This window comes from Ambystoma mexicanum, chromosome 6p (assembly GCF_040938575.1).
Source record: "Ambystoma mexicanum isolate Mex_15411 chromosome 6p, UKY_AmexF1_1, whole genome shotgun sequence".
NCBI lineage: Eukaryota > Metazoa > Chordata > Amphibia > Caudata > Ambystomatidae > Ambystoma > Ambystoma mexicanum.
Genome location: NC_090935.1, coordinates 1392097891 through 1392121251, shown reverse-complemented (window position 1 = coordinate 1392121251; position 23361 = coordinate 1392097891). Strand labels below are relative to the sequence as shown.

The 23361-nt window shown below is 44.9% G+C and overlaps 1 protein-coding gene across 11 annotated transcripts in view; it reads left to right on the top strand.

The window, feature by feature from the left end:
* ADGRL3 (adhesion G protein-coupled receptor L3) overlaps positions 1-23361 on the top strand; it is a 1472013-nt gene that overhangs the window by 1159690 nt on the left and 288962 nt on the right. For all 11 annotated transcript variants that reach the window (XM_069626103.1, XM_069626104.1, XM_069626102.1 and 8 more), the window contains one exon: positions 20360-20677. In XM_069626103.1, the coding sequence (XP_069482204.1) occupies positions 20360-20677 (318 nt within the window). The remainder of the gene's footprint in view (positions 1-20359; positions 20678-23361) is intronic.

Genomic DNA, 23361 nt, shown 5'->3' with positions numbered 1-23361 from the left:
ATTTAGCTTTTTAAAGTAATCATAACCTTTCTTGTGTTTATTTTTCTTTACATATTTATTAATTGGAAGTACACTGGAACCCACATTATCTGTTTTATCCGGCACTCCTTTAACCATAATGCTCATTTATCTGTGGCATTAATTGTACGGCTCTCGTTGATAAAATGGCAAAAAGCCAAAGTTTTGATGCTGTGCATCAGGTTGTGGCTAGGAAAATGCCAGCAAACATAGCAGAAGGCCATGAAACTGTTTTCCGGGCTTTTTACCTTGTTTGCAGGCTCTCTGTCACCGGAACACCAACATTGGGCTAGCCAAGTTATTTGGTTAGCTGGCACCATTGAGTCCCCATTGGTGCCGGATAACAGAGCTTTCATTGCAATTCAGTTTATGTGCCGTTAAATTTAACAATGCTGCAAGAATGTTACCTGATTTACATGAAGCAGAATATGAATTTGTATAACTTCGATTAAAGTGACCGTGTTCATGCTATACAAACGTTGGGAGATGCTAGGGTGAAGTCCGCTTCCCAGCATGCATTGCCCTCAAATGTATTGGTGATGCCATCACTGATGAAATCCTATTCGATGGTGGCAGCCCCCTTCTGCAGGCCATGTAATGGCACAGGGTTCTTCTGACCAGTGGCACGCTTTATACATGTTCAGATTATTTGTATTACAGGTGACAACCTTAGTGTACACAATTAGATGTAATGTGTAATGCACATTATGTGCGCAACCAACATCAAGGTGGCAGTGGGTTACGTAACTTTATGGTACAGGAGCCAATCCTTTCCTTCAAGCAAGCACACTTAAGCTAGGAGCAATATAATAGTTTTGCATGAGTGACCATTTTACACTAACTTGGGAAAAATCATTGTGAAATCATGCTGGGCCTCTAACAAGGGCAGTGGTCCATTAACTCAAGAGAGTGCCTCTTTGAATGCTCATTAATGATGTAGCACATGCTCATTAGCAGCAGCAAACTCTGACTTCCACCTTGAGTTTTACAAAGGCTAACGACCAAGCCCCCACATACCCATTTTCACGCCCTGAAACACTTGTGTACGAGCGCGATACAAATAAAATATCATATCATATCATACCTGGTTCAAAAGATCTCCAAACCCCTTGCTTCGAAGCCAGCCAGAACTCCATACTCCAACATGATAACCGTTCCCAAAAAATGCAAATTGCATGCTGGTGGATGTAGCTTCCCAACATTTGCTGCCACCCACTGGAACGCCCTCCCTCCACACATCAGGCTAATTGTCTCTCATGCGGCCTTCCGCAAGGCCATCAAACCCAGGCTTTTTGTTTGACACTGCATGTACTTATCCTGTATCTACCCATGTTGCTGTAACTTAGTAACTTGCACCATATCCACCTCTGTATTTGTAACATGTACCCTCTAATAAGTGTACCTCTGTGGGTGGCATTCATGTAACCCGGAATCAAGCCTTCTTACGTTCCTCTTATAGCGCCTCGATGCCTTTGGGCTGCAGTGCGCTCTACAAATCCTAATTAATAAATAAATACACTAAACAGGTTTTTTGTGTGTGTGATTTACTAGGGAGTCAATGTTAATTTACAGATATGTTTGTTGGCATCATCATAATGAGTGCCTGAAAGTAAGACTGGCATCCGCAAGCAAAGCTGCCATAGACAGATTGGCTGATGGAGCATTTTTCTATAACATGACTCAGTGGTGTGAAAGACAGCCTCTATCGTCAGTTAGTGCCCCCATGTTCAAGCATTCTAATTAGACAATCAGAGGCATGCATGTTCGAATATTTCACCCGAATTCATCAAGCCAATAGAAAGTAAAATAACTAAGGCTGGTAAAGAGAGGTTGTCTTAAAGTTTCCAAACCTGCTTGACTCGCCTTGTAGCATTTGACAGAGTGAAAGGCTTCTATAGGAATTCAATTGGCTGAACCACAGCTTTATTGTCCTGTATCTTTTTTTGTTCTCGGGCCGTGCTGTTTTGATCTTGCTGTTGGCCTAGGAACAGTTTGTTGCAGTGTGCAAAGACAGCCAGAAGCCTACATGTTTTGCGTGAAAGGTCAAGCTTCCCTTCCCTGCTACACCTGTAGAGAAAGCTTGTAACCTGCGACTCAACAGTAGGATGCACAGAATACAATGTACATTTTGCTTTTTAAAGTGAGACTGACTCGCTGTTTTACACACAAGATGAGTCAACAGTCAGGAGAGACATAGAAGAGAGGAAGTGATAGATGGATGTGCGACAAATTAAACTGAGATACATAGCAGATTGAATGAAGAGGGGGTAAGATGTGTAGCAGGATGACCAATCAAAAGGGCGGAACAATAGTCGAGACGGAAAAAGATAAACAATGAAATCCGTAATTTAGTAACATAAGAAAAAGAAAAGGTCCTGCAAGACAGGTATTGTAGAGATGAAAGTGGCAGATGCGAACAGTGTGGGAGATGTGTGTGGAGAAGTAAAGAGTAGGATCGAAAGTAACCATGATTGTGAGCCGATGTAGAAAAGGAAAGAGGAGAGGGAGAGTGTAGAACATGGGAATGCATCCAAGTTTGGGCAAGAGCTAGACAAACTAGGGGGTTACACTGGGGATCAGAAAATGAGGAGAAAGAAAAGATCTGGCAGTCATTTACTTTGAAATGGTAGAAGAGATTGAAGGAATATATAAGAGCAGAAAAAGAAATAGCGCAGAGAGAAAATGTAAGGGGGCCAATAACCAAACCTTGAGGAACACCATATTGAAAGAGGCGAGGAGGGAGCGTTTTGCCAGCCCAAGAGACGGAGTAAGTACGATAAGAACGATGATAACAAAGCCATTACAGTACAGAGCCAGAGAGAGGAAGAGAATAAAGATAAGAGATAAGGGAGAGGTGATCTATTCTGTCAAAAGCTGCTGATAAGTCAAGAGGAATGAAAATAGAGGAGTGTTTAGCGTGACACCCTCCATCTTTTCCTGAGATGTGCACCGTGAAAATAGTAAACTGACATACCCCCTTTACTATTTTTGGCGGGGCACATTTCCCTTAAAAAAGATGTAAAACATATTTGCAAATGAGACTGAATTTCCGGGCTAGTAATGTTGATAAAGACCTCGTTTGAGGGTGCACAGGGCCATTAATGGCCTTGAGCCGTCACTGAGATCCCTTGCTTCACTCTGGGCCTACCTTAAGCTCGAGCTGGGGGGGCTGTTACCAGCCTTCTCTGGCCCCAACGCTGTTTATCTCTATATTTGTAAAGAAATTGGAAGTTGGACTGTAACATTTTCTACTATTTATTTAGATTATCTTTTTGTGTTTAACTGATGTAGGTATATCATTAGTTAAATGTAGTGGGCAACCTGCTAACCAAGGCTGTAGTGCAATGCAATGTAGCTGCTCTACTAAAGTGGATTAAGGCTAATGGCGGTGAATTAAATGTGTTTCTTTTGGCAGTCTCTGTTGACACCGCAGCCAATCAGATTGCTTGGAATGCTGGCTGTATCCAATCAGACAAGCCAACTCTCTGAGTAAGCTGTTCTCTACCCACTACCCTACCTCACATTTTTAAACCACTCCCTTTCACAAATAATATTAAAGAATGTAAATTCGGAGCTCTCAAATTTCCCAGTTCCATGCTTGAGAAAGCCATCCAGTCCCAATGTGTTTCTTGCCATTCTGGGATTTGTTGTCCTAAATTTAAAATGGCAAAAATCCCAGAATTCCAAGAACAAATGGGAATGGATGGCTCTGGTGATCTTACATGTTCGTGTTATTACCTTCCCATACTTGTCCTTCACTCTTCATTACAGTCACTTAATGAAGGCTGACTCTACACTATTCAGCCGGGAGTAGCAAACGAGGCAATTGAATGGCTAAGGGTAATGTTTTGCTAACATTAGCACCCAGATTTCTAACCGTCATCTGTTGGTGTTAATGGCAATATTCACCTGGTTGTCTGGCTGGTAATGACGCTGAGTGCCTTTGTGAAAGGCAATTTCTATGTTTCTTGAGTCTTTAACTCGGGATTCTGGGCTGGTAAGGGCCAATATAGCCCATCAAGCAGGTTATTGTTGCTTACGTATCTGCTGACCAGCCGTTTTACAAGGGTCCTCAAGGAGGATTAATGTGCCCCTTTAAAAACGAGACTTGAGAACACCATTCCAGTGCATGATCACCTCACAGTGATTTCATGACAACCAATATATTTAGGTATTCCCAATTCAGGCATTGCCATTCAGAGGCAGTTCACCCCATGTACAGGTGCAGACGTGACATCGAATAGTAAACTAATGGGATGGAACGCTGGGCAAAAGGTCATGATGGCAAACAATGCACCCAGGGGAACCCTCCAATCATCACTGCTAGCTCTCCAGAGCAGCCACTTATGCTAGTGCTTCAGGGTGAATTAATAGCCGGAGTGGTTCAGAGCACATAAAGAACAATGCTGAAACATACAAACTTACCTTTTCCCATGTCTTTACCTCCTGCTCTCCTGGGTTACAATTACCCTTTTCACTCATAATTATGGTCATTTTATGAAGACTGAAAAAAGAATGTTAAGGATGGCGACAGTGAAGGAGGATGTATTATTTAAATTAATTAAATGAGAACCGCCTCTTCCTTTATTATTATTATTATTATTAGGGTATTTATTGAGTGCAGACATAGCTTCGGGAAGCAGCCGAGCACTTTACAATCGGCGGAGGTTCCAGAGTCTTGGAGCATAGACAGAGAAGGCCTGTGTTCTGGTTCTTTCCTTCCTGCACCATCGTAATTCAAGTGTGCACACTTCCTTACTTCTCGTGGATCGCAGGCCTCCAGAGATGCTGAGTTTCTCATTGAGTTAGCTTGGGGACTTCAGGATGACAGCCTTTTAGAGGATGCAAACGGATTTGGAGATGATATGGGCTTGCAATGGGAGCCAGTGCAGTTATCAAACTCATCTGAGTGTCGGTGTGATGTGGTCAAATTTGCAGAGTCTTTTAATGAGTCTAGCTGCAGCATGCAGGACGCATTTCAGGGGTGCCAGGGTAGTCACCGGAAGGTCTTCAAAAAGGCTTTTCCACCATCCAGATGGGAGAGGACGAAGGCTTAGACAGCGGATCTGAAGTTGTTTTCTGGGATGAAGGGCTTGATTTTCCTCAGGAGAGAAAGCTGGACCCAGCTGTTTGTGTCTTCCTTGCTATGTGCTGTTTGAACGTGAGGTGTCGGTCGATGTTGAATCCAAGTGACTTGGCACAGGTGGCCAGCTGGGGTGTGAATCCCTCAAGGTTCATAGGACCGACCCAGGTCTGAATGTCAGGGTGTTCTGTGTTGTTGTTCAGTCTTGGAGGGGTTGAACTTCAGGTAAGCACTAGACATCCGGAACTGGATCAATGTGAGCCATGGCTTGAACCTGTGGATATCTTTGATGGAGGATATCTTGAGGTAGGTCTGCGTTTCATCTGTGTATTGGCAAATGTAAATGTTATGTGGAACGAGGCGGGTTATGAGCGGTTCGATGTAAAGATTGACGGCCACAGGGTACAGAAAGGATTTTCGTGGGACTTCATAGGTGATGGGTTGATTTTGTGATCTGTAAGAAACCATTTGTACGAAATGTTGGCGATTCGCAAGATAGATTTCATGGTGGTTCATTGGAACAAAACACAGAACAATAAGACGTCTGTCTCTGGAGAAGTAGATATATTGCTGAACAATCCACCTACAGGGCATCCCCCACCCCCACAGGGCAATGTCTAGGACATCTTGATGCAGTGTAGAAGGGTCGAAGGGGTGGAACAGTCGGGCAGCAAACAGGGCATCACCTTTAACTTCACTGGGCTTGTCTGGCCACACTCTCAAAGCAGTAAAGTGTCTCGTGATAGCCAATTGCAAGAAGTTGGGCTGAGTTAGAAATCTGCAGCTCAGGCTCTTCCAGCTTGGTATGCATTTTGGTTGAGCCATTTCCTGACACCTAAAATGGTGTCTCGGCTCCAAAAACAAAGGTAACAGTCAGATCTGAAGCACCCAGAAAAGGACCTAATGATTTATGACCACGAAGATATTGGTTTTGAAAACCTTGCTCAACGTCCAATAGTTGGAGAGAAGCTACAAACTGGTGTGGCTTCATGGATTGTATGCATCAATCTTACATACCCACCACCGTCCGACAAGCAATGCCATATTCCATGCACAGCACAGGATTGATAGGCCCACGTAAGCCACATGTGTTCGCAGGCATACATTAGGCCCTCACAGTGTACGTACAAAAGGGACAGCCCAGACCTAGAAATGCCCCCAGCTAGCCTAAGAAAGGGTGCAATGACACAGAAAGAAGGCTGGGAATCCCCCAAAGAACGCATGCCCTGGATATATTGGTCTCAAAAAGCCTCAAACGCAGGATGGACACTTCTTGGGTGGACGGAAAAAGATATCCGCATTTAATTTGCCACGTGCATAAGCAGCCCGCTCACACACACGTCGCTAAAATGGATGTGGTTTAAACTGGGATTGCTGAACTGCCAATGACACATGCGTTTGACTTTGTAAGCCAGTTTGCAGCCGTTTATATCACACACTATCTTGGCAGATATATGAAGTGTATATGCTCCTGGTTTATGCGCGTCTATAAATCTGTCCGGCAAGTTGCTTGAAGTGCCCTTTAACTTTAGCACCATTGATTAGATTCGTCCTATCTGGATTACATTTGTACAGTCTGAGACTTTTAAAGCTGCGTTTCATCGCCGCAGCGCGCGAGGGACTCTGCGCGTTAAGAATCCCATTACTGTAACAGGATTTGTGTCTGCCACTTTCCTGTCTTGTATTTTGCAAATCAGATTCTGCAAAGTTGTAGATCCCATTTCCCAATTAACCCCATCACTGCTAAACATGTACAGAGGGAGCGGGGGGGAGCAGGTCTTGTAGAGCATGCGATTGGTCTTCCAGATCTGGGATTCCCTGACTGATCATTCTCAAGTCGATTTTACAGAATTTGCTTTGGTCACATTTGTTCATAATATATTTATTTGTTGAGTTCTCGGGAGCCCATCCCTTCAAATTAACATGGAAAGCTCTTGCTTAATTATGGTTATCATGGCCAGGTGTCAAGTGCAATTATGGACCGCCGTCAACCCGGCAGCCCGTTCAACAGAGCGTGCTTCGGTCTTGGATATAGTCAGAGTTTCTTTTTTTTTGTAGCTATAAAAAAATGACAATTCTAACTAATACAAAGTTCACTTGAATCTTTCCAACAAAGACACTGCCATTAAATGGTTAAAAGCAACTCGCAATGCTTGATGTGTGCATGTTTGTATGCAGGGTAATCTGTAAAGCTCAAACCTACCTCATGAGCAGCGAGCGCTTTAGAGGTGTCATGAAAGGACAAAGGCAGTGAATATGGCAAGGGACATGTTCACAAGCTCACACAGTGAATAGCTTTGATTCAAACAACATGCACTCAGGAACCAAGACACATGCACACTAAAACCCAGGATGTGCAAGAAGAGTGCGATAAGAATAGAAATATATGAAAAGGGATGTGGGAACCTCCTTATGATTACATAGAAAGTTGGCAAGCTCCTTACCCACAATTGCTGTTACAGGTACTGTCGGCGCTAAGCCCACATACAGGGCACGCAACAGGATCTGTGAGCTAACACCCTTGATTGTATTGTATAAGGTAACCTAAAAACAATTCTCAAAAGGACGAGAAATACCACATGAAATGTTTTCGAAGCCCACAATCCTTGTTGATCAAACGGGGACAAAGTAAGGCTATAACAGCAAAGGGAGGATAACTTAATACATAGGGCTCCTGACAAGGATCAAGTAGGAATAGTGATTACAGAATATTGAGAACAACATAGGCATTCACACAGGAGCTGGCTACAGAAGCACACCACACCTAATAACCAATAGGGAACAAATGAGAAGTGCAAGGGAAAACCTGGAACATACTCCAAGGGAAAGTAAAGGAACAGGATCAGGGAAGACGAAATTACAAGGGCAAAACCTCCCGTCTCCCCAACTAGGGAAAGAAAGGCAAATGGGAACAAAATACCAATCTATAAATGAATGATTAGTCACTTAGGGTTCAAGGTTTCACTGCTGAATAGGGCAAAGTTAGTGGAATAAAGAACCCAGACAAACTGGGCTGCACAGAAACAGGAAAGCACCGGGAAGTGCTGACTGGAAAATAGATGAAGACAGAAAGGGAATCCAGGAAGCAGAAATTATTAATAAGCACACTAAATACGAAATCCAGGGAAAAGGGAACAAGAAAATGGAGACTAGGAACTAGACACTAAGCTAAGAACCACAAACACTTGACCAGTCACAAACGGGAACACTGCATCAATGGCCAGCGCTGGACTGTAGCAAAATGAGGCTTTTAAAGCTGGCTAACGAGCACACTCTTCAGGTATGCTGCTTGCTGCACCTGCCAGCCACAGGTGGTGCTTATCCTCCACGCAACTTTGTCCTGGAGATGAAGCAGTGGGCCATGCATTCTGGCAAGCACAGTCTTTTGTGTAAAGCAGCATACTGACTGCCAAAAACCTGGAATGGATGCAGAAGGGAAGTAAGATAGAGAATAAGGATTTAGTGCTCCAAATCCACCACAGCACCTTTACATGAGGTTTGGAAGGAAAGTCCAGTAGGGAATAAACCCAAATAAGGCCCCCAAGTGGCGGGAACGGGAGTGAAGGGAGCAAATAGTGACAAAAGGGGGTGGGGGAGAAAGTCATGTGGGGTAAAGGGGTTTATTGGCCAGTAAGGTGTTCTCTGATGGAAGTTCCTTTTTTGAGTAGCTTTGAAGGGTCTGCCCTTACTGAGCAGCGTTTTTGTTTGAGAAACAAGGTGTGAGGCATGGTGGGATCCCTCATGAAGCTTCTTTAGTGTTTCTGGAAACTGTGACCATGTTACACAAACTGTGGAGCCCGTCCACTTAGCACAGGCTGCCATTTGCATAGAAAGCCACTCCGCCATTTTAAAGAAGGGACTAGACAGGCCTTTCAGTTAAAAGCAATGCACACACGCTTTTCAAGGCGCACTCATTCCATGTGGGGTGTGCACAGATTGCGTGGTGGCATGCTGCAAGTACATCAAGGAATGATCCTTACCACTTAATATAATATATATATTTATGTTCACAATGGGGGATTATATGCCCCAGGCAGGAAAAAGCTGAGAATGTACTTCCAACCCTCGCTAGTTAGAGTTTTGGGAGGAGGCACACATTGTCTTATAGAAACTCTGAAGGCCACGCACAATTTGGGGTGCTGTCAGTGACTGCAACCCACAAATGTTGAACCGTAGGCAACCTTCCTCCACCAATTCTTGACTTGCCCTAAAGTTGGCCCGGCTGCAAGTGCAAGACCTGCTTTTTCTCTCCCTAACCTCTGCTTGCTCTAGGCTCCTAGCACAGGCTTTTAGGAGATGGGGGCGCAGAGCATTGGAAGACAGAGATGATGCCAAATGTCTGTTATTATTTTGCTCCATACAGAGCTCCTCACAAGGCACAAAAATACAATTATGCTATCACTAGGATGTCTGAGGCATCCTCATTTGCCTCCAATTGCCAATTATCAGTCAGTCAAACAAGTTTATTCGGATGTATAAAAACAACCATTAAACAACAAACATACACATTATTGCACAAATCCAGGTTACAAATTCATAAAATTACATTTCCATAAAAAATAGCATCAATGAACCTTTCCAAAAGCATCATACAAGTAGAATTTAGCTATCAAATGGTTGCCTCATCAGTGGCTGCATTAAAAATAGTTGAGAGGGGAATCATACTGAAGACAGTACTCAAACCTGTATTCCAATGCGGATGAAATTATGCTTTATACCACTGACTTTCCCCATCTTGTAATTTCAGAAAACTATTTCTAAAATACATCGCTCTTTTCAAGAACGTCAAAAGAGCCCAAGCTGTAAAAACTGATTCGGCACTTAGGAGAAACACAAGTGCGGCTCTATGTGAGCGGATCGCTGTCTTTTTAAGGGCGGGAATCAGGGTCAGTTTACGAATGCCAACATACCCTATACAAAAGAACAGCAAATGAGAGAGATCCTCTCGACAGTGACCACAAACCGGGCAGCCCGCTGAGTCAGGAAAGCCCTTCCACTTGTATGTGTTTCCTTGTAGCCGAAGGCAATCAAACCGTGCCCTCGTAATCAACCACCTGTCCTTTTTCAGCGTACTCCTTAACAAGTAAGGTTGTATTCCGGTTAGGCTACTAATGCCGGAATGAAATTGGCCATTTCTATGGCCGTACTCTAACAGAATTCTTTTTCTTACTTTTGACTGACTGACAATGCACACAAATACAATTCTGCTATCACTAGGATGTCTGAGGCATCCTCATTTGCCTCCAATCGCCAATTATATAAATACAGTTGAAGCCAGGGCACTGCAACGTTTGCATGTTGATATTTTGCATTGTGTCAAGATTTTTTTTGTTGCAATTCTTGAATAGGTAATACCATGCCTGTGATTGCGACAATTGTCTGCCGATAGGGATCCAAACTACCGGCAGGTCAGGCCTGCCAGTAGATAACAGCCCATACCGGCAGACTTGGGAGTTTGCCAGTCCGGAAAGGTCCCCGTACACGTTGTTACCGGCACATGTTACCGGCGCCTTATTTCCAGACTGGTAAACTCATAATGAGCCGGTATGACTAAAGTTTGATGCCGCTGGTATGCTCACTGACCCAGGAAGCCAGCTCTGGGAAGGGTCTCCATGACCACACCAAACCTTCCACATGGATGCACTTCACTCTCTCTAGCATGCATGACACATTCTGGCTATATGTTCAAATGAACACAGGAGAAGAGGTACTCTGCTGCTTAACCAGAGGGAGCAAAATGACGAATTGATGGGTGGAGTATGAAAGCAGTTTCCAGGTACTGGGCATGATGGCGTGAGCAAGAGTTTTCTTTGGGGAGCGAGTTGCTAACATAGAGCATACCACAAATCTAATTTCCACGTGAGAAGTAAACCAGACATTTTTGCCCATTCCGTGATGGACATTATGATGTAAGTGTCTTCTTGATGTCTTGCAATGCTCCTTTGGAAGGTGAAGTTGGTGTAGTAATCCATTTGATGCTTAACCATTGGCACCCATTGCTGCCCAAAAGTCTGCCAAAGGGTCACCTTGTGGTGAATCATGCTTACTATGTTCAGCTAAAGGAAACAGTAAACACAATTGATGTTGTACTTAATGGGAATACAGTGAACACCATATAATGTACTGGGCTACACATCATCTGAACCCATTCCCAGTTCAGTTTTTGGAGTAGTGCTGGCGCCCGCGTCTAACAGAGTAGTCTCCCTCATATTCATGGTCTACAGTCTGTGTTTAGATGTTATGTTACATCACAAGACTTGCAATACTGCAGCAATCCTCCACCGCAGTGATCTCCGAGTACCTGGCTTGTCTGGAGGTTGCCGTAGTGTGCCCCCAGCATTGGTGTCCTGCCGTTAGCCTGCGTGAGGAAAGGTGTACGGAGAAGATAAGAGGGTGCGAGGGATGATGAAATGAAACGGGTGATGTAGAAGGGGGGGGGAGGAGTGTTTGGTGACAGCGTGGGTGCATATGAATCCGGTGAGCTGGTCCATGGATCGGGAATGCAGGATGGAGGATGGGTGGTTCACATGCTCTGCATCAAAAGCACTGCCTGCATCGAGCAGTTTTAGAGGGGCAATAGGTTGGTTAATAATATATAGTGCCTGGCTACCTGATGGGCTGAAGTCCAGTAGACCAATCCAATCAACGTCACCCTGCTTCTGGCCCAAAAGTAGCACCATGTCCTGAAATGCAAGGCCACATCCTCACTCTGGTGGATATTAAACAGCGACGGGGGCATTGCTGCCTCCTTTGCCCTTCTGAGGGGGGGCACCCCTGGGGACTGCATGCATTGGGTCCAAGTTCGAACACTGTTTATGTTTTTTTATTATTTCACTCCATCATTTTTCACTTTCCCATTGACTCTTTTTGATCACTCTCTGCTTTTTTCCACCCCCTTCTCTCCTTTTCCCTGCCCTTTTGCTGCTTTGTCTTCTTCTCAGACAGGAGGACCTTGAAATGGGTCTGGTTGCGCTTTCTGTAACAGACGCTGAAACCTACAATTGTCGCAATCTTAACCAGCAGCTGAAGGGTGATGGTGAAAGCAATGCCGATCCTTCTCTATGGTCTGTGTTTTTCCTCACGGGGGAGCGGTAATGTGGTGGCAATAGCAGTTCCTGTGCAGTATAAACTCCTCAGCCAGGCTGCCCGCACAGAGCAGCCATGACCTACTGATCCACTAGTGCAGAGAAGCACAAATTTCCATCTTGGTGTAGAAAGGTGGTCGCATGAGTGGCCAGCTACACACCATCGCTGTGGAAGGGAGGATAGCTCTGTGGCAATGCACGGGTCTTGGAAGCAAGAACACACTGAGCAACACAGGTTCAAATCCCGGATCCGTGCTTGAAACTGATCTCGGGATGAAGCGCGTTATAAATAACCTGCACTTGCACGATCCGTATATACGAGGCCTAGTGGGAGTGTTGCTCCCCCTTGCCTTGTTGCGCCTTGAGACACTCGAGTATAGGCACACAATTAATAACCAATTGAATAAATAAATCGCTGGCAGGAAAGGAGTGATACCCAGAAACGGAAAATCACACACAAAAAGGCAACAAGAGGAGCAGAAAGGCAATGGGATGAGAGTTTAATATGTTAGTGATATGGAAAGTGAAAACGGGGGTTGTGCAGGAGTTGGAAAATGTGATGCAGTTCAAGTGAGAATTATATCATGTAACTGGGGCTTGTAAAGTTAAGTTTTAGCCACTTTTTTTAAACTAAGTACGGTGGGACAGGCAAGTTGTGTGTGCCGATGTGTTGATGTGTGCAGAGAGAGGTAGCACCCACACCCCGTGTGCGCGTCATTCACGGGTCGGCAACCTTTGGCTCTCCAGATGTTTTGGACTGCAAGTCCCATCTGTTCTAACGAGCATAGTGAATGGTGAGGGATCCCGTGTGTCGCAATCCAAAACATCTGGAGAGTCAAAGAGAGCAGGCCCCTGCTCTAAGTGTTTTGTTTAAACGGGTGCATATTGCCAAAATGGCAACGGCCCGACCCCTTAATTTATGACCCCTGTCTGTTATTCTGTATCATTCCATGGAGAAGGGCTGTGTGAGCGGTGCAGTGAATGGGGTGAGCACGGCGGAGTGCTTATGTGCAGAGTGTTCCCTTAGGCTTCTAGAGTAGTCTGCATGCATATGGCGTGCCGATATGTGTCTGTTCGCAAGTGAAAGTTGGGCTAGGTGGGTAGGGAACAAGTATTCAGGGTGCCATATACCAGGACTGTGGGGTTTACAGAAATACCACGCGTGCAAAATGCAATAGACTTAAGAAGCATGGAAGGGTTAAAGGTAGTTAAAGGCGTTGTTTGAAAGGCATTACAATGGCATGGGTGTCACTGAAACCTCTCATTGTGTAAGCGAACCCACAATGCAATATGAAATAAATACCTTAATATCAGAATGCACTTAACAGTCTGACTGATTTATTCGCACCCACCCTTGTCCATAGGTCTGCATTGACAACTCTCTGCTTCTTCCTACTTGCCCTGTCATGCATGGGATGTCTTGAAGAGCCATTACCTCGACTCGAGAAACCCGGCCATTTTGTTATCAGGTCGTCCATCTAAAATGCCCTTATCCATATGAGCGCCTTTCTATTATGTCCGATGATAAATGTATTGACAGTGTGGCTTAATCTGGCTACCTCATCTGTATTCCATACCGTTAATCTTAAAATAATGTTGCGCAGATTGCTGAGAATTTGCGGGTTTTCTTGGATTTAAGAATCATTTATATGCAAATTCGCCAAATCGCTTGTACTTTCCAGCTAACCAATTAAGATCGGATGAAAGCGTATAGATGTGAGAGGAAAATCACAAACTGGAATGCTCTTGTATTCTGTAAAATTCTCTGCTCGTAAAATGGAGGTGATATTCATCGGATCTCATCATAGGATTGTCTTGTTGAATAAGCAGACCTTTGAACCTAATTCAGTAATAGCACATCCATCTGAATCTGTTAGGGATATGAGTGCTGGCTGCTGTGTGCAGAGGACACCAAGGAGAGTGGGCAGGAGATTAGCTTGCCTTGCTTTTTTCAGAGCTGCCACTCTGTCCCCGTACAGCTCTGTCGGGAATGATCTTCACGCCTGCACTGCACTATCGCTGCTTCTGTCAAGTTTCAAAACTTTTTAGACCGCCATTTTGCACGGTGCTTTTCTTAAGTGGTGCAGCGTCGGAAGGAGACGCTGCTCTTCGGTGCACTGTGGATGGCGTCCACGTGAATCCCAACGGATCCGCCTGATGTTTGCAGGTGCAAAAACAAGGCATACTTCCATGTGGATTTCAGCCTCTGCATCCACATGAAATTTCAGTGCATGTGGTGATGGATGTGCATTTTATGTGGTGACCGTCTGGAGGATGCCATATTTGCACACCACCCCCTTCTCCATCTGGAAAAAGTACTATCATTGCATCATTCATAACAGTCATAAAAATTAGCAACCACGTTCTACAGCAATACTTTGAATTAAAAGTACTATGCTCTTAGAGGGTGTATCTTGGTCCCACTGTACATGTACAGCCAAAGGTCAATTTCACAACATGAAGAAACTTCTGAGAAATGGATGCTCAAAACTTTGATGGCTTGAATAACCCGGAACCTGTTACACGTACCACAGAAAATTGCTGTTCAGATACAATTCAAGATTCCCAAGATTCTGCTAACAATGCACTTCGTTACTGGTTGGGAGGTGCAGATTTTGCATAGAAAATTGAATTCATACGTCTCTGCTGTGGCCAGCAACCGTGCCCAGTGTCGGCATAATCTGTAGTAAGGCAGCCTCAACATTTCCACTGCTTGGATATGAATATGATGTATGAAGGTTGCCCTCGGAGGCTGTATTTGAACTGGACTCTGAGAATACCAAATGCAGATCAGTTAAGTGAACCATTTGTAGCGTGCTTTCTAGACATTGATGGCTCCCAGAGGTGACTTGTATAACCAAATGCTGGCTTCTTGTATGTTGATTTCATCATGAAAACCTTAAAGCTGAAAGCTAAGAGCGAAACTAGAGAAAGGTACGTGATCATCCAACACCACTGAACTATTGGAAAAGTGGCACAGGACATGCATGAGTCTTCTGCATTCGTATTCCTCACCTCCTTTTGCTTGCTTCGGAAAGTGCCACACAGCTATCATGTTTGATACCAATGGAAGGTTGTTGTTGCTGGATTTTTGTAGCAGTGCTAGAACAGCAGTCATAGATGCCCCAGCTTTAGATGCTGAAGTCCATGGCAAGTTCCCATCCAATAGAATGTCATCATGTTACCCAGTCAACCATTGCTTTTCAGACAGATTTCTAGTCATTTGTTCATTGTATCTTGCTAGAATATTGGTGATGACAAACTCTGGACGCAAATAAACCAGTAGGACAACACAACCTTTTACAGCACACATTGGTGCATCTCGTGCGATTTGCCCATAACACAGTTAAGAGTGAGATAAAACATGGAAATACACCCATGCTCTCAACCAGACAATCCCAGAAGAATGACAAGCACACTATGTGCCATTCCACTGGTCAAGGACGGCACCTTCATGAATCCCAATAGATTAACGTTTCCACTCACCAATCCTTCAGTTAGTACATCCATAGGAAGACTAATATGAGTCAAAGAAGACAGGAAAATTAGTGACAGAAAAGTACTTGGAAATGCACTCAAGTTACCCTTGGATTGACCACCCCTGACTCATTAGTCAAATAATTCTGAGAATGGACCGAACATTGCATTGAAGAATTCCTTTAGGATCTAGATAGCAGCATGTTTCTCCTCCACATGTGTCAGTATAGGCATCACCTCAACCCAGCATTGCATGCTGCGTATGGAGAATCCTTGCCAGAATCGGGGCAATCATTTCTGCAGAATCAGAATTCTTGGTATTAGCATAATTTACCTAAAAACATTTGACCTAAAACATTTGATCAAATTATTTTGATCTTTATTTCGGTCAAATTTCATTAAATATATATATGGTGGTGGGAAAGCGTATAGATTAGGTTTAGGGGAAGCGGGTCGTGTTGCGGGGTGTCTCTCACTACATTTTAGACCGAAAAAGGTCAAATAAATTCAATCAAATTTGATTAGGTAAATGTTTTTTAGGTCAAATAGACCCAAACCGAATGTGGCCTGGGAGCTGTAGGAGTTCCACAAGTGGCAGTGGACCATTTGATGTCAGCCTAAGGACAGGCAGATGACAGGCAATAAAAAGACGTTACAGACTACATGCTCATGGTGGCCCAGATGAAGGGGCGCCTCGGAGCACGGGGAAGGACCTACCCATCAGATCCGCTCAGGCACAATGACCAAGCAGGCGGGCCATTCCCCAAACTCCCCATAAAGGAGCAAATGAGTACGGCTGACGCTGCGAGCGGTGACCGTACTCAGTGCCCCACGTGAGAATGGTGCACCCCAGGAAAAGTCCACATCCCAGTCCACGCTGGTGAAGAAGCGCAGCATGCGAAGTAGGGATGGAGCACTGTTGCAGACCAAGATCTCCCATGGGCCTGCAGCACAGATAGCAGTGGCCCACAGGGTCATGGGGCACCGCATAATGCAGAGGACAGCACCAGGGGTGGGCCAGCACCTCAGACATAGCAGAGAAGGGTAGGCTCCACCCTCTTTCACAGCCCATTAAATGTACTGTGCCAGAGCCTCAGCCGAGGCTATGATAGGGTGGCTGACTGAAGAAGTCACCCCAATGTAAATTGTGATGGATATATGTATATAGAGATATTGAAATGTGAATTTAGGCCCGCTTATTAGTTGGACGTTTGTGTATGGCTTAAGGAGGTAGAATTAGTGTTCTTTGGGGAGGTTTAGCTATGGTTTTAAGGATGTTGGTAATATAAGAAATTTGGAAGAAATGTACCCTGGCAGGGGAGAGTTAAGTTAGGTTGCCGATGCCCGAGGACCTCTTGGGAGAGGGGCTGCCCACAGGAGCCGTCCTCTGGTTCCTTCTCTGAAAGGGTGGCACAGAACATGGAGGAGGGCTTGGTTCTGTCGATTCCTCCAAGGGAGTCTCTCTGACCTCTTTAAGAGACAGTGGGCTGACAGAGCGGACCCCTGGGAAGAATGAGCTGGAGGAGCAAGGAATAGAAGCGAGGAGTATTTAGATGCTAAGAATGGTATCCAGTTAAATTTTCGAAAACACATTTTCGAAAATTTTGTCAACAAAATTGCAGAAAAAAAAATTCCGAATGGTTTATTTTTATTTTTTATTTTTGTTTAATTAGTTAAAAAAAAGTGTCAATAAAAAAGGGGGGTTGGGGGCGAACCCCCCCATATTAAAAATTCAAAAATGTTTTCCCCGCCCTTTTGGTGTCGAAAAAATGGCATTTCGAAAATGTCACTATAAACCGTTAAGAATGTTTAAAATTGACCAGTGTTGCTAATTGAAACGTGGATCCCCGTGCAGACCTGTTAAAATCCACCCTGGTCGTGTGGCATCGTTTGTGAAGGATAACAGGGCATGGTATGCTTAGGAACTCGGGGGTAGCCCATCCCCTGTTTGGGTAAGGTTGGGCATTAACATTTATATTTCAGGTTGCCTATTGCCCCTTTCTGTGCAACTGGACTATCTGGGGTCGGCGGGCACGATGGCGGTCCCTCCCTGGCATGGGGGAATGGCACGCATAAAAGCCCCCAGGCTAGGAAAACCAGTTTCACGGCTATATCATACTACTTGCTCCGCATGAGAACAAGTCAGTGCTCACTCCACCAATACCACTCAGTGCTGCAGCTCTACTTGCACTTGCCCAACCAATAACTGCCTTATAACTGTGTCTCATACTGCTTATTGCAACCATGCCCCACCATGTGCGGCCCACCCGTGATACCATCCACAGAACCTTGCCACCACATTAGCCATCTCTAAGCTCAAAAATAACCCAACACTAGCGTATGTTTCACTTTACAAATGTTCCTAGTACAACACAAAGCAAAGTTTAAATAAACCTGTGTCAGAGCCACAAATGCCATCCATCTTCCTTACACCACAACCTTCCACGCACCATATAGCATTGCATTTGTAGAATTTAGGGGCATGTAAAGCCAGCTCGGGGGGCGATCAAGTGGTGCGGTGGCACAGGGGCGCTGCACATAAAAGGTGGCCGCCAGCTTGCACAATATAAAGGGTCATGTAATTTACCTGACACTTTACAATTTGAAAGTTCTAACGTTTTGTTTTGTTGAAACTGCTGCGGACAGGAATAAACGTGAAGATGAAGCATAATGCTCGCCTCCTCCGGTCTTGACGTAGAATCACGCTGCGTTGTTGCATTCTGGCATTTGTTTGTAGTCTAGGGGCGGGGCCCAAACATCATGCACAGGGTGCTGGTAGACTTGGGGTTGGCACCAGGGGTGTCTATAGTGCTACCTTGGCAGTGGTGACGTCTGTTTATGACGACATGTCTGGACAGTGCCGTGATGAGGTAGACGTGCACAGTATCAGATTGCATAATAATTGGTATTATTATTGTTGTAATTACTTTTAAGTGCTGTACACATGAGTTGTATATTTTGATAAATGCCCCTCCCCTTTTCAGCCTTAGATTGGTTTCCTACTAACCTGGCAAAATCATAACATGAAATAAATTCGATCATGAACATATGATAATGGAGCTGGTGTTTTCCTGTGAGATAGAAGCATCAGGAAGCCCCTTCACTTGAGTTTAATATACCTAATGTGCCTATGCTGCAGGGGCGTTGCTAGGGGGGGGCTGAGGGGGCTATAGCCCCGGATCTTTTGGCTGTAGCCCCGGATAGAAGCTCAGGAGCTACAGCCAAAAGACTAGCTAGCCCCGAGTCCTGACAGCCTGGACATTAGCTTAGCCCCGGATCTTTTCCAGACCTAGCAACTCCCCTGCTATGCTGCATAATGTGAGAACTTCCTGGTGCACTGGGCGGGATACATCTCTGCTCATGGTGATGTGGGAACCAGCTTTTGGGTTCGAACCTCATTTGATGTCCTTTCCTCAATATTAGCCTGCTGTGCTTAAGACCATAGAGTACTGCAAGCCGGCGCATTCTCAATGATTGAAGATGTGGCGTGCCGTCTTGAATCTCTGCGCGCCGTACCACCAGGCCACCCCCCACTCCTTGCCCAATGACTGAGTTAAAAATGCGTTCATTCATCAGCACGCTCAAAGTTCTTTTTTTTTTTTCTCTCCATGGTCCTTTATTGGCTTGGGGTGCATGAAAATACATGTTCAACATTAGCGAACACGCCGCAGAGTGATAAGTTAGTAATAACTGCTCGAGTATTCAGAAGTTTCAGCCTTATCATAATTTCTTTGATGTAGTGCCTTATCATCGACATTAATTGAAATGCCTCCGCTCCCGCGTTGGCATTTATCTTTTCTTTCCTATTCAGAGTGCAGAAAAGTAATTACTGTAGCTTTGCTTTGTACCTGCGTAGCTGCTCATTCAGTGCACGTTGAGCCGCTGCTCGCCATGCCCTGCTCCTGAGTGCATTGTGGCGGGCCTCTGAATCGCGGGGCTTCGATATTGACAAGAGACTAATAACAGCAGCTACGTCTTGGTAATGCATGCCTCCACGTCCCTCCGCCACCCCACTCACATATCCACAAAGAAAGACCACGTGATCAGAAGTATGCCTTGTGTCCAGTAAAAACTCGAATAACATTTCCTTGGAGTGCTCTTCCGCTCCTCCATCTTGGAGGGGTGTATTCACTGCTGTATCCACTAGCCCTTACCTCGCATCTCGCTGATGACATATTTGAGCGGAGTTAATGCTGAGAGGCAGGCTACACCCTGAGAATACTGGGTGCTGTCATACGCTGCTACAGTGACTCTGTCATGTTAGCATCTCGCTCTATCATCATGTTACACAGTATGGAAAATATCGGATGATAAAGTATGAAAAGAAATTTGAATTATGGTGGTAAATTCACTGATTATGTTGTTGTACAAGTATTTTTCTATGGAAAAAAATTGCAACTATTTATTTATCGCATGTTTAAAGCACTCACACAGCCCAGGGGCATCGAGGTGCTGTTACAGGAATAGGTCTCGTAGCTGCTATTTATAACGCGCTATTTAACATGACTCTCGAAACGCAGAGGTTTCTATGCATGGACCCGGGAATCGAACCTGTGTTGCTTCGTGTCGTCTTGTTTCCAAGGCGAGCACGTTACCGCTGAGCTATCCTGCCGGGACAGTTATTGCATGAACCAGTTATTTATTTCACCTAGGAAACAGGGTTAAGGATATTGTTCTTCTGTCTTCCCTATTTTAGAAATCTCCATATCTGGACCCAACTCCATCGGCAGCACCACAACCAGTTCCACGCATCGAATCACTAATACCAACGTGGGCAGGACCACCACCACAACCACGACCGCCTCCGTGCCTGTGAAAAGGAACAAGGGCACCAGCACTCCCTCCCCAGCAGTATTTGTACCCGAAGAAGTGGCCACAGGCCCGGCGCCCGCTTCCTCCCAGCTGCCAGCCATCGGGGCAGAGAGCTGCGAAGCGGACGAGGTGCGAGAGATCATGTGGTCCAAGACCCGGCGCGGACAGATGGCGAAGCAGCCGTGTCCCGTGGGCACACTTGGTAAGCCAGTTGGAATGACCTGCAAAGTTAATTGGTGTCCATCTGTGGCTGCTGGTTGATTGACGTGACAGGAAATGGAACAGTTTGGTGCCTACTTGTAAATAATGTGCTGTTCTCTGCCACCAAAGATGCCAGGCGACATCAGCTGAAAAAAGCAAAGATGTGGCTTAATTGTAAGGGGGGGGACATAATTATAATGAATTATGCTACCAACCAACCAACAAGCATTTCAGTCGGCTATGGTTCAAGAGTGTACCTAAGTAAACTTGGTCACCTGTGACTTCCTGCCTCTCCCACATTTTCCAAAACGTCCCCGTACCTCTGTCCTCTGAAAAGGCTGTTTATGAGAAGAAACGCATTCAAAACAAAGGTACGTGTGTTGGTTTGGATCCTATGCAATGCCAAACCCTATGGAAATCAACTTCTGTGAAGCGTCTGAGTGGATGGGGCGCTGGGCTCCACTCAACCGGTTCCATGTCTTTGATTTTTCCATCGAAACATATATAGCGCACATGTAGGGGCTGAATCAGGTCTAGGTGTTAAGACAACAACCGCAGAACAGTTAGAAGGGAAGAATCCGCCAATGGCGAGCAGCGAGTGCGCAGGTGTTTTAGGAGTAGGAAATGAGTTCATTTCCACCCGAGGTAAGCTGGAAATGAACTCAATGAATGCCCCACCCCCTTCTTTTATCGAATATTGATAATTCCGACTTTATTAGGTGTGTGCCCCGGTTATATGTGTTTTTACCGACGGGAAATTCAGAGTGGTACATTTCATCGTGACCAAAATACAGAAAAACACATATTTTAAAATATTGTTTAATTTGGGTGGCCCCCTTCAATCCCCCTGATTGTTTATCCTTGCAACGCCACCCCAACCCCACCCATTTTAACCCCTTACCCTACTAGCCTGTATATATATTTAATATTTTCAGTATTTTTCCGTATTATGGTTTTTGGTGCAATATACCACTCTGAAAGGTTTTCGGTGTATTGAATGGCTACCCCTTGTGCCTACTAAGCATGTGGCCGATTGTAAGTGAATGTGTGTGCATCAGCTATAAAGCATTCCATCCATTGTGCCTAGAGGTGAGTCACTCGGTGGGGAGGAGCCTCTTCCCGATTCGTCATAATGAGCATCTTTCAAGTTTCAACACTGCCCCTCTGCCTTTGAGCTTGTTGGCAACAGCTGGCATTGCCCGCTTCTAACACACCTGACACAACAGTGGCGGACCGTGCCACCTGATGCTTACGGGTTGCGATGGTGCCCGTTCATCATTATGCTGAAATGCTGCTATGGTTCTGTGCCAATGCCACGCTGCCTGCAGCATTAAAAGGCTGTTCAGTACAGAATATAGGTTAAGACTCTGTTTATAGGGCACACATGACCAGAGGGATTTGGTTTTTCTTTACAGGGAGGTTATGCCAGTCTTTTGTGATTGTAAATAAAGTCAGCTGGGCACTTGCTGGGAAAAATGTAAGCATTGTAGACTGAGGTTGAGGTCATTAAGCGAACAAAATGGCCCACCCCAAGTTATGGCATTAGGGAAAGCCCAGAGCCATTTGTTCGGAAGGGCAATTATCCAAAGTGCTAGTCGCCCGTCCTACCCGTCAGCCTACAAGGCTATTGGCACATTGTGGTACTATCACGGTAGCTATCTTTCCTCAGTCACATTGGCTGTGGTAAATAGCTGAGATTGTGACATCCCATCGAGGGCAAACAGTGCTCTGCAAACGGAGTGCAATGCATTGCACTGTTATTTCCTCCTTACACTTGTCACATTCCACAATTGTGGATGTCATTCTTTTCTGTTCCTAATCCAAAGATCCCTCCCCTTTCAGTTGACCCATCCGACACGGTTTTATTTCTAACTTGTCACACAATTTCCTCTGTCATTTCCCCTAGAACTGCCACAGAATGCCTTCAAGCATTTCTTGTTTGCCTGCTAACTTGAGCAGATTGCTTGCCCTGCTAACAACCTGCAACCAGAAATGAAACATTGGTTGGAGCAAGCATGCTGTGTGTTGCGTGATAGGCGGAGTAAGGGATGATTTAGACGAAGGACAAGTTTATATAATTCGAGGTATAAATGCTAAACAATTAGACATAGCTTCTTTATTTAAACAAATACATATAGAAGTTTCTGAACAGTTCTGTAAACCTGAAACTCGCATCCCTTCTACACTTTCTTGTGCTTCTGAACTCTGGCACACTATGATTTTAGCTATTGGCAGTAAACAAAAAAAAGCAACAAAAAAAAGATTGTGTCTTAGACTTCCTGGATCAGGAATCTGCAACCTTTTAACTCTCCATAATCTTTGGACTACAACTCGCATAAGCCCTAACCAGACTAGTCAATGCTGAGGGATCATGGGAGTTGTATTGCAAAACATTGGGAGGGTTGCAGGCTTCAATCACAATACTGCCATCAAGCAAGTCAATGTTATTTGTGATCGGCCCCCGTGAGGCATGCTGGAGCCTCTGCCTATTTTTATGTTGGCTGATCGAATCAGATGGAATGGGACCTCGGCTTACTTATTTCCTGACTGATTTGGTGTTTATAACAGCTTAGCATAGGAAGGCTGCAAGGCCTAATGAAGAGCGGATGCAGTAACTTCTAGAACAGGAGTGAAATCCTCGGAAATGAACATCTCCTACAGTGAACTATGCACATTTCCTTCACC